At 42.5% G+C, this 12,625-nt stretch overlaps 1 protein-coding gene across 12 annotated transcripts in view; it reads right to left on the bottom strand.

Moving 5' to 3' along the window:
• Window positions 1–12,625, bottom strand: part of ARHGAP15 (Rho GTPase activating protein 15) — a 384,487-nt gene that overhangs the window by 319,167 nt on the left and 52,695 nt on the right. For all 12 annotated transcript variants that reach the window (XM_081872770.1, XM_081872775.1, XM_081872771.1 and 9 more), the window contains one exon: window positions 7,318–7,407. In XM_081872770.1, coding sequence (XP_081728896.1) covers window positions 7,318–7,407 — 90 coding nt within the window. The remainder of the gene's footprint in view (window positions 1–7,317; window positions 7,408–12,625) is intronic.

The following is a 12,625-nucleotide window of genomic DNA, read 5'->3' as shown; positions in this document are numbered from 1 at the left end:
ACCTCAGGCACCAAAATGTCTTGGACCAGCCCTGGTTCTAAGTGTGTTCTACTGCTGTGTTCACTGTCAATGGGAAAAGTTTTGAAAAGTTCTGGAAAATGTCACTGCCACTAACCACAGATGGGTTGAGGTTCTTAAGCACAGTAAACATCATTTGCCTTTGCTATGTGTTTTTTTTTTATATATTCCCCAGCCCCATTACCATAAATTTCTCAAAACTGATGAATTGCTTCAGCCGTTTGTCTGCCTTTTATCCTACCCTAACTAAAGCTGTCAGATAGTTTTCTATTTGCGTCACCCTGATGGACAGGCAGATGGCATGAACGGATTCATTAGCTTTTACATGTACTAAATAAGTCAAAAGCATTTTGGACCCAAATGTCCTGTTTTTCAGGTGCAAAGCAAATGAAAATGTGCCTTGAGCAAGACCAGTGACATGTCCACTAACATCTGGGGAGATATCTGAGAAACTTTGTTTCTGGCCATTTCCCATTTGCAACTTAAAACTGGTTAAATGGGCAGAAGTGGTTGAGGCAGTTTCCTACCTTGAGATAATAGAAATGGTGCATAGTTCTAAGAGAAAGCAAACAACAAACCTGTGCATGCCAGCTCATTTCAGCACCCAGAAACTTGTGTGTATGAGTAACTAATTGCTGACCCCAAGCAATATTCAGCTTGCAAGGAATGTCCATTGCAACACTCCATGCCCCTGGTAGCAATTGGCACTGATGTAGGTAGCATTCCATGTGATTAGGCTGATTCAGATAGTAAGATCAATGCAAATGATATTCCCTGCCACATAACGTGCTGTGATTTGGAAGCATTTTTCAGAAGTCTCTAGTTAGAGTAACTGACATTGGAATCATCTCGGGCTTTCTAATCCCACAGAAAATGTACAACACTCATTTTATGCACCACACTACAATCACTTCATTGTTTGGTATTAGGATTCATACCTGCTACCACTTTTTCTGATTCAGCAAGAACCAATTCTAATCTTTGTTAGGATGCTATGCTTTGAGATCATCTGGTCTGTCTAGGCCAGTGTTTCCCAACCTTGTGCCTCCAGCTGTTTTTTGGACTACAATTCCCATCATCCCTTGCCACTGGTCTTGCTAGTCAGGGATGATGGGAGTTGTAGTTCAAAAACAGCTGGAGGCACAAGGTTGGGAAACACTGGTCTAGGCTAATGAGCATCAGTACCCCACTCTAACTGGTGCTGCAGAGCAACTAAGATCAGACAAATAAGCTCCCTTTGCATGAGATTTGTCCCAGTGGTGTAAAGGGTAAGGCAAGGTGCTTGGGCCCTGCTGTCAGATTCCATGGTTTGAGTCCTCTTGGGCCTTATCATCCACCTAGAAGGAGGCAATGGACTCATCCTTTCTCCACTGCAGTAACTGATGGGAAATGGATATAATGCAAAATTTAAAATAACTTTTCTACTAAAGCTCTCAGCATCTGTTGTTTGATATCAGCTGGGCTGCACATAAAGATGCAATACTCAGCCACTTTAAAGCAGTTCATGTGTCATTAGAGAACATTCAATTGACTGATCAGTTTGAATATTCTCTGGGGCATATCTCTTTGCTACTATACCATGCATTCTATTCTAAATACATCCCCTCTCACCTTCTAAAAGCAATATTACTATCCCTCCAAACCATGTGGAAGAACCTACTCAGGCAATGGATTCCGCTGCCCCAAGGGTTTTTACGTTGTTATATAGGCAACTTAATAAATGTGCCTTAAATTCCAAGGCTCAGCCGTTGCAGCACACTTCATACAGATTTCACCCTCTCTCTTGAAATTGCTTCCTTCTCTCTTAATAGGAATACAATTCAACATCTAGGTAACAGAACTGCATAACAGCCCCTGGTCTTGTATACTTTTCACTCTAGTATTCCACTTTGCCATAATAAATAGCAGTAAATCATACATAAACTTCATGCAAGAGTTTCACGATGGCCAATGACCCTGGCATTCCTCTTTAACAGACAGACAAGTTTCCCTAAAATTTTGTTCAATACTTCTCTTTAAGCAGAAGCTTTTAAAGTGTGCTGTAGTGAACTTGTCCAAATCAATAATCCTTGGTTCTGATATATAGCCTAATAGAGTCAGCTAACACTTGCAGGAGCCAGTGTGGTGTAGTGGTTAAGAGCGGTAGTCTCCTAATCTGGGGAACCGGGTTCGCGTCTCCGCTCCTCCACATGCAGCTGCTGGGTGACCTTGGGCCAGTCACACTTCTGTGAAGTCTCTCAGCCCCACTCACCTCACAGAGTGTTTGTTGTGGGGGAGGAAGGGAAAGGAGAATGTTAGCCGCTTTGAGACTCCTTAAAGGGAGTGAAAGGCGGGATATCAAATCCAAACTCTTCTTCTTCTTCTTCTTCACGTCTGACTCACTTTCTATATGCTCTGTGGCCATATATAAGGCAGTTTCCTATGTTTCTATGAAGAATCTGGAATACTGTGTGTAGTTCTGACCAGCCAACCACAGCTGGAAAAGGTTCAGAAAAGCTAATTTTCAAAACAATGTACACATGTAATATAACCTAATATCTTCTCAAGTGAAACAAAATGTCCTGAATGGATTAATAAATAAAATAGGGAATTGTGCCAATGGTCACCAACACAACTCGTCAACACCACCTATCATTCACATACAAATAAGTATCCTAGTATATTGGGTTAGGCCTGTGAATGGAAGGGCACCTCTTGATCCAACCCTCTCATTTAGATCCAATACAGCATATATCATATATCATAATCTCATTTGGATCCAATACAGCATATATCATATATCATAATAGAATTTATGCTACTAATTCCCAGGCAAAAGATTGAACATAAGGTATCGTCCTTGGGTAAGGAATGCCTTGTATCATTGTTCTGTACACTGCAAATCACACTGTTGGTACTAAAGAAATGTTTAGTGTAGCAGTAACTTGTAGGCAGACATGATACCAGAGGTCAACCAGGTCAGGCACAGGCTGAAGGTCCCAGGGGCTCAGAAAGCCCCCTACTGGCACTGCACTTGCAACCTGCCACTCACCATCCTCCTGGCTGAGCTTCTAAAATCAGTTCAGTGCTAGGAAGGCAGCACTCTTCTGCCCAATACATCTATAGTATGCACTATCCGGAACCTAGGGAATGTATAGATCTACAGGGATGCAGGTGGTGCTGTGGTCTAAACCACAGAGCCTAGGACTTGCCAATCAGAAGGTTGGCGGTTCGAATCTCCGCGACGGGGTGAGCTCCCGTTGCTCAGTCCCAGCTCCTGCCAACCTAGCAGTTCGAAAGCACGTCACACTGCAAGTAGATAAATAGGTACAGCTCCAGCGGGAAGGTAAACAGCATTTCTGTGTGCTGCTCTGGTTCGCCAGAAGCAGCTTAGTCATGCTGGCCACATGACCTGGAAGCTGTATGCCGGCTCCCTCGGTCAATAAAGCGAGATGAGCGCCGCAATCCCAGAGTCGGCCACGACTGGACCTAATGGTCAGGGATACCTTTATCTTTACAATACCTTTAGGGCTAAGACTATTAATAGGTCCTGCTCTGGTTTATGGGATGGCAGTGAGCATTGGTGTCACTGTACCAAGGACCCCCTGAAATCTTGTGTTAGCCCTGTTTGTAAGCAACATCCCCCAGTACACTTGGATAGTCTTCAAATGAATTGATGCCAAGGTGAAACATATTCAGCCCTTTTCTCCCCCACCGTCCTATTAGAATGCTAAATTCAGAATATGCTGATTGACTTTCACGTTGCAGGAAACAAACAGCAAGACTGAAATGGGAGGAAAAGCTAAGCTATTTCAGAGGAAAGTTGTACCACAAGCATGAAACACTGAACCTTGAGATGATTTTTAGAAAACTAATCTAGTTACTAATGCTTCGGTAACCATATTAGCACTGACTGCAAAACACTCTGTTGTGTCATTACTTTCTTCAGCAGCAGCTCCCATCAAGCTGTACCTATCCAACGTAAAATTGGAGTTGATAAAGGAGAGAGGACGATAGGGCAATTGGAGACACAGTTTCAGTTGCTGACTGACAACACTGCCATCCCTTAACATGGTTTTATTTAGTTATTACAACCATCTCTCTGTAAATGACACTTAGGATTATTTAAGATTATGTTGTAATCCTTTTAATCCCCACTGCTTTAAATTTCAGGCTCAACACCAAAGAGCAAACTAGCACTTAGCGGAAATGTTTAAAGCATGTGATTTGAACATAAATCTTCTTTTATTCGCAACTCTTCTGATGAAGACCTAGTGTAACGTGTCAGTTTGCCAGGGAGACAGAGACGATACCCAGCTGCAAATTGCACCGTGTGCTCATAGGATCCTGTGAAGCTGCTTCAAACAACTTTCTGCTTTCATGTTCTCCTTTGTCAAGAAAATTAAGCATTCACAAGACAATAGGTCTTGATAAATACTACAAGGTGTGGCAGAGGACCACAATGGCATTGAATAATGATACAGCAGCAGCAACAACAACAACGCAATGCCTGCCATCCCATGAACAGGCATGCATCCCATTTGCTTCTACCAGTGGGAAAATTGATACAAATAGCCACTTACCATCTTGCTGGCAAGCGGCGGTTGCAGCCCAACGCAGTGCCTCCTCTCTCCCCCAGATGTGCAGTGCCATTTTAGATTGTTTCCGTGCTGCCACGGAGGCTCACGGGTTCCCGCCTAAGTCATCCTCCAAACAAACCAATCCATGGCAGCCCTGGGACACTGTTCAGCCCAGACACTGAGGTCCAGCTCCGAGGGCCTTCTGATGGTTCCCTCACTGCGAGAAGTGAGGTTACAGGGAACCAGGCAGAGGGCCTTCTCGGTAGTGGCGCCTGCCCTGTGGAATGCCCTCCCTTCAGATGTCAAGGCAATAAGCAACTATCTTACTTTTCAAAGACATCTGTTTAGGGAAGTTTTTAATGTTTAATGCTATATTGTGTTTTTAATATTCGGTTGGGAGCCACCCAGAGTGGCTGGGGAAACCCAGCCAGATGGGCGGGGTTTAAATAATATGTTGTTGTTGTTGTTGTTGTTGTTGTTGTTGTTGTTGTTGGGTGGGGGTGGGGCATGGCCATCTACTTAGCCCAGCTGACCACTCAGCACAGAATCCAGTCGGCCGACCACTCAGCTGGGAGCGTCACCCAACGCTTGCAAGCTAGGTGTTTTTTTAGCAAGTGCTTACACGTAAATCTAGCCAAATTATGAGGGAAGTATACAAAGAGGCGTCAAGGAATCCTAAGTGGGCTCACCCTCATAGGAGCAGCCCCTTGAAGCTGGCCCTGACAACTGAGGCAGCAATCTTCTGTGCATAGGAGGATGCTGTAAGGCTGAAATCTACATCACTGTTACTCATAAGGCAGCACCTTTGTGATCAATGGAGAGTAATCACCTAAATAGTTGTGATAGCCCAATAGGATTTACTCTCCATCCACCCACACCTTGCGCCATCTCCACATCTGCTCTGGAGGGTTGGGGGAACGCCAAGAACATATGTAGTAGGTGTGAGAGAAAAGGAGAATGTTTCATTGCGTGGACAGGCGGAGTCCCCAGATCCCGAGTGGTCCCCCCCCCCGTCATGTGGAATAACGACTCTAGACAATGTGCTATGGGATTAAATTGGCCACAACTTTATTAAATTTCAAATGTGGGTAGACCTTGGCTCAGGCATTGGGCGTTCTCCCTCCCTAGTCCCCAGCCGGGGACCTAGGGAGCATCAGGGTTATCCAGTGTGTGGGGGGGGGATGGGCCGGCTCTGGAGAACATATGTTCAAGCAGAGATAGCCGCCCCCGTTACGCCGCCGCAGGGGAGAGCAATGACGACCTTTCGGCGTACGGCCAAAGCCTCCCTTCAAAAACCCCTTTAACGGGGAACCCTGGTATCGCCGCCGCAAAGAGGAAGATGGACTAAAGGATTCCGCCCAAGGCCTGATACCGCCAAAGTTGTGACGTTTTGCTACGGGAAAGGCGAAACCTGCCAATGCAGGGAAATTCCTTTCCAGCCCTTTAACAGCGACCTTATCGTAGCAGCGCCCGCATACCTGTGGAGACAGGTTAACCTGCAAAACCTATGAAGAAAAGTTAACCTGCAAAAGAAGACATTAACTGAGGGTGGGTAGGGTGGGAGAAACTCTGGAGCCAAGTGAGGATTAACAATTAAGATCCACCCTCTATTGTGTGGGCAGGTAATCCCTCCCCTTACCTGGGCTGGTTTCCCTGGCAACGCTTCCCCCAGGTGGGATTGGACAACTCACTGGGGTAGGCAGGGACCTCCAGGTATCCCACCTGAGGGAAGGCAAAGCCTATGCTGATGGGGCCACTCCAGATCCAGGGCTGCACGCGTCCACGCAAAAGGCGCCCCCCGTTTTAAGTGGGGAGCGGTCATTGTACATTGTGCTGGTAGAACATTTTGCTTCGCACTATGTTGACTACAACCCAACTTCTTTAGCATCAGCGTATAAGCATCACTTATCCTGCCAACCTAGCAGTTTGAAAGCACAAAGTGCAAGTAGATAAATAGGTACTGCTCTGGCGGGAAGGTAAACGGCATTTCCGTGCGCTGCTCTGGTTCGCCAGAAGCGGCTTAGTCATGCTGGCGACATGACCTGGAAGCTGTACGCTGGCTCCCTCGGCCAATAAAGCAAGATGAGCATGCAACCCCAGAGTCGTCCACAACTGGACCTAATGGTCAGGGGTCCCTTTACCTTTACCTTTATAAGCATCACTATAAAACTTTCTTTACATTCATTAAAATTATCTGACTTTGGAATAAATGCATAGCTGATTGAGCTGGCTCTAAGAGATGCAGAGTTAGTTGTTGCTTTTTTACCTCCCCATTCCTGTGCCGTCTTTGCTCTGGAATGAACCTGTCATTAAAGCACTAAGAAATAATAAAAATAAACAGGCAAATTCCACTCAGTTGGGAATATAGCTTATGTAAGCAGCGTGTGAAAGTTCTGTTTACAGGAGTTCACTAGGTCAAGGATCCCAGTCTTAAACCCAAAACAAATTACCTACCAACTTTTAAAAACAAATTGAACATGGCACATTAATCAGCAAATCAACAGGTTCTCAAGGGTTTTCAGCTGATTCAATCATCAAGACACTTTAGGCCGGGGGGGGAAAAACCAGGAAAGAGTGAATAAAATGTTACGTGTTCCAATTGCCTTAACAAAGTACAAGCATTGCCATTGCACACTCTATACTATGCATAGAAAGGAACTCTGGTTTGTTTAGTTTTTTGCTTTGTTTTTAATAATGAAATTGCCAAATAATGATAGGGCAATAATAAACCATCTCCTACCTGGAAAACATTCTTTTTGCTAGACTTGTCTTTAGTCCATTCGATGTGAGCTCCACACAAGTCCACCCATTCAGATTTATACCCTGCTTTCTGTTGACAAAAAAAAATGAGAATCAGTTATAGCAAACTTTATCAGATAAAATCAGAAAAGACTGGCTAGGGAAACTACTATCATCTGAAGACCCCAGTACAAATTTCCATATACAGTATTAGCCTACTCCTAATATCAGATTTAGAAACACACACTTCCTGAGGGATAGACTACTAGAAAAATGAATGTTGGTACCTTAAGAATTCAATTATCTATGCAAAGTTTGTTTCTAAAAACTTAGTGCTGGTGTATAGTACTTTAATCAGGCTGTGCCTACTCAGTGGGACAGCTGAGGTAAGGAACAGCCACTATTATGGGAAATTAGTTCATTACCTCAGTACCATTTAAACCAGGCACATCAAACTTCCAAGAGACTGCGATCTACTCCCAGTATTAAAAAAACTGGCAGTGATCTACCCATTGTCATTTGAGGAAGAGGGTGCATGGGGTGTGTGAATTGCCCAGAATTGTTGACCTTTTTTTTGCAGAGGACTGCCCAGAGTTCTTCAGCTTTCCTTTGTTAACTTTTGGTAAACTTTATTTAATCCCATGATCAATAAGGGAATAAGGGTCCCGCGATCTACCAGGATCAGCCGGAGATCTACTGGTAGATCGCAATCTACTGGTTGGACATGCCTGATTTAGACAATGCCTTTCTGTAAGGCCCTGAACACTTAGGAACAGGTTGGTAGTGCTTTAAAATGAGTTATTGATTTCCCTAGCACTATGAGTTCCTTGTTTGCTGATGGTTTGTTGTTTGTTTTTATGTTAGAAAGGGCTGTAAGTTTCAGTTCCTGAGTGCCAACCCTTTTGAGGAAGCTGCTGTCCAGCCGAGGTGAACAGAAAGAGGCCATTTCTCCTCCAACCAACATAACAACCAAGCATCAGAAAGGCACAACCTGGAAGATTGTGAAAGGTGGTGCTCTGTTTTATTATATTTTGACACATATGTAAATAATATCATTTATATAAAATCTTATTTGTGTACTGCTGTTTGATGTTTGAAAGTTTTGTCTTTCCCCCTCTGTTTAAGTCCTGTGCTGTGAGTTCCTTCAGAGACCCTTAATTAAAAACATTAAGCATCATGCTTTTTTTTAGAATAAAAAGAAAGGAAGTTACAGGGCTCCTAGGAATTTTGTTGTTGTTTTTCAGATGCCTTAGTATTACATGAAATTAAAAATCTATTTTCCATTGAACAACTCTTATGTGGTTATTTCAAATCGTTCTTTACACCAATAACACAGAAAAAATAATTGGTGTTTTAAAGTTAATGGACAGCACATTAGTTACCACAATGAGGTAGGTGGATCACAGTTGTAACAACAGAAGGATAAACTTTGGATCTCCTTTGAAATCTGTCAACTTTGCTGGAATGCATAAGCAAATGCTCTCTCCTTTGATCAAATGATTATTAAACAACCATTAAGTAAGGCTGGGCTGAAATTCTCTATCCCCTTTCCAAGGACAGTGTATTTTGTGGGGTGGAAATATTTGTAACAGTCATCCCTGCCCTGCAAGAATGTCTCTGAGAAATACACGACATTGTGATGCAGCACTTTTCCTGTATGGCATTGAGTCCCAAATTAGAGTAGAATGCCTTCAGAGGTTGCTGAAGGAAGCCTATCCACTTGAAGTGGTGGCAAACTCTTTTTTCATGGGGGGGGGGGGGCAATCATTCCATGGTGAAACCATCACATGGTTCCACCAGAAGCTAAATTAAGTCCAGTGCTGCTCAGCCCACAAGCGATCACACCAATTTAGTTGTGTGAGCAGAAATTCACATTGAGGAAGGGCTATAGCTCGGTAGCAGAGCTCATGTTTTGCATGTAGAAGGTCTCCGTTTCAGTCCCTACCATCTCCAGGAAGGACTGGGAAAGACTGATCTAGCTCTGTGTAAGTTGGCAAAGGAAACTGCATGCAGAAGCAGCTCAGATGTGCAAAGTACCCTTTGAAAAATGAGTTGTTGCTGTTTTGTATTGTAACTGACAGCTGTGCATCCTTCCTGCTTTCATTCATGATTGAGCCTTTCCATTCCCACCCAACTGCAACAATTAACATATATGCCTCCACCTGTTACCCAGCTCCTGGAACCGACCAAGAAATCCAGAATGTCTTTGTCTCTCTTATGAATCCTTCTCACTGTCCTTTCTTTACCATGATCACCTGAATGGACAGACTAAAGCACCCTCACCTGCCCCAGAGCATCACTGGAATGTTATCTTGAATGTATAAACTGAAGAGAGACATCTGGGTGGGGGGGGCGTGTTTAATTTGCCAGTATCCAGTACAGTGGTACCTCAGGTTAAGTACCATATTTTTTGCACCATAACACTCACTTTTTTCCTCCTAAAAAGTAAGGGGAAATGTCTGTGCGTGTTATGGAGGGAATGCCTACGGGTGGCATGCCTACAGATTTTCCTTCTCTAAAAACTATGTGCGTGTTATGGTCGGGTGCGTGTTATAGAGCGAAAAATATGGTACTTAATTCGTTCTGGAGGTCTGTACTTAACCTGAAACTGTTCTTAACCTGAAGCACCACTTTAGCTAATGGGGCCTCCTGCTGCTGCCGCACCACTGGAGCACGATTTCTGTTCTCATCCTGAAGCAAAGTGCTTAACCTGAAGCACTATTTCTAGGTTAACAGAGTCTGTAACCTGAAGCGTATGTACCACTGTATTGAAAAAAACACATACAACCAAAGCATTTAAAACATCTTTGTCTTTCCTCTGCTTTATGAAATTCATAGGAATCCTGCACACTTCCTCCAGTAGCGAGTAAAAGCTATCATGAGGACTCCCTCCAACACTCGAATGTCCTTGCTTTGGGTTCTTCAGTCAGACCAATTATGTTACATCAAAGCCATTGGAAGGGACTGTGCCTGTAAATTGCTACAAGTGCCTGTTACAATGAAATCTTATTCTCCATGCATATGGATTTGGAAGGCATCTTCACTCAGTAAATTAGTGTGCAGAAGGGCTAATAACCTGAGGTAAGATACCCTCTGTTCTGAATAAACTATCTGGCGGGAGGAAAAATGTATACTGTATAGTGGACTAGAATTTTATGTCAAAACGGAAATGTGTTTAAAAAGACATTTCCCTTATAGAATGTTGCTGACAACTGAATCTGAAGGATACACAGTTGTAGAGTATTTTTATACCACAGTCAGAGCAATTGATGAAAAAAACTGAAGAATACACAATTGAAAGGAAGGCAAAATTCAATGTGTCTGCAATACACATTTCAGAGGCACTGCCTGTCCGCAATGCACACCACTTTATTTTATACATCTATGATGTTTAGCAGAGTTGCACGCGTGCAATATCAAATGTAGCCCTATTCAGTAGTTCTTCTTTCTCTCTGCCCTCGATTATAATTGTACAACGGGAGAATAGGGATGAGTCCATTGGACCTGCCTCCTCCTGCATGTCCATATCTTTCGCTCACACACATATTGGGGGCTTAACTTCTCCAGCAGGGAGCCTTTTATACTTAGGTAGGTTCCCTGCATGATAAAGAAACCTCAAAGAGCAAGCTGCTAGGACCTGGCAGTGCAAATGGTATCACAAGCCAGGCCTTAAATGATTCTAGATAGTCCTAATGTACTCATGAGGTTCTGACAGACAACACACTTCAGCCAGATTACGGAGTTTCAATTTAATAATTGATTCAATGACCAGTTTGGCTCCATGGCTCCATTTGGAAGCAACCTTGGTCTATATGTTGCTTTATCATACTTGGATATCTTCCGAAATATATAAGGACATTGTTATTTAAAAACTGGTAATGATTAACTCAGTCCAGTTTTGTTTCTTGCTGTTTCCAAATGTAACTACATATATGCATGGGTATGAAGGACTATTGGAATGCACTTTTATTTCTCCCTCTATATTGTTGAAATGGAACTGTTGCACTGAAATATTTTGTTTCATATTTTTGTTTCATTTTTAAAAGAAACGATCAATTTATACCCAGTACTTAATAATCAGGAATTAATGAATTAATACATTTATGTTTTAAGCACATATCCATCTTTGTAATAAATTGCATAATTTTCATGCCCAAAATAAGATTGCTGTGTTATTAAATTCATACCACAATGAATGAATATTACGTTATTTAATTAATGGTTGAATTCTTCCGTTCTCTAAAGTAAACAATACTTGAAAGTAAAATCAGTAAACAAATAATTTTTAATGAAATCACATGTGTACATTTGCTTCCTTTGCTCCTATCAAAAATTACAGTAGGATGAATGGTTTGCTGCAAACATCACATTAGCTGCATCAGAAACAAATAAGCTTGCCTCCATAGACTCCTTCTGGTAAAGAACTTTTTTTCAGATTGTTAGGCATGAAGGGGGGGGGGAGTTCTGAGCAGCTGTACTTTAGCAATGGGATATTTTAGACATTAATGAAATAATATAATGAGTTCATTGTTTTGTGGCAAAGGCTGGATCCTATGATCTGACCATTTTTTATTATCTGTTGATTGAACAGTGCCTTCATTTCTATTCCCTTAGAAAATAACAATAACAACAATAAAACCACAATAGCCAAACTGGCCTATTTGCATGCCCAAGCACATTTGTGCATTGACTGGCCCTTTCCCAAGTTTATGTTCCATTTGCAGCTGCTTGTGGTGCATAAGAAGCCACTTCTCCAAATACCAAAAGTACCAGATTTAACGGGTTGTACCACAGGGAGGTGCTATTGGAAAGGAAGGTTTGCAGCTTCAGTCCATGTTTCTTCCTACATCTGGACTTTGGTTAAGCCCTAAACCTGTTCCTTGGCCTCTTGACAAACTTCTTTGAACCTGCCTTTCTGACCCATGCATTCATGGTGGTGGACAACAACTTCACTGTGAAGCCTGAAAAGGGTCTTCAGCGTGACTGAGGAAGTTGATCACTTTGGCATCAGTTGCTGGGGTGGGGCTAGTTGTCTTTTGGGGATGCAGATGCTCCTCTGGAGGGTCTAGATTAAGACTAAGTTGACTTGGAACATTGCTACTTAGACCTGAAACTGGTAGATTCCCTTGATTTGTTGTTCTGAAAGGAATGATGTGCTGTGGCTTTCTTTTATTTTCTTTTTTAAAAAATATATTTATTTAATTTTACAAAAAAACGAAAGAATTTCAAAACCACAAAGCCCATCACAAACATACATCAGAATAAAAAAAAACAAATTAAAAATAAAAATTCCAATTTTTAAATTCATG

Source organism: Podarcis erhardii, assembly GCF_964252035.2.
Source record: "Podarcis erhardii genome assembly, chromosome: 1".
Taxonomy (NCBI): Eukaryota; Metazoa; Chordata; class Lepidosauria; order Squamata; family Lacertidae; genus Podarcis; species Podarcis erhardii.
This window is presented reverse-complemented; position numbering and strand designations above follow the sequence as displayed.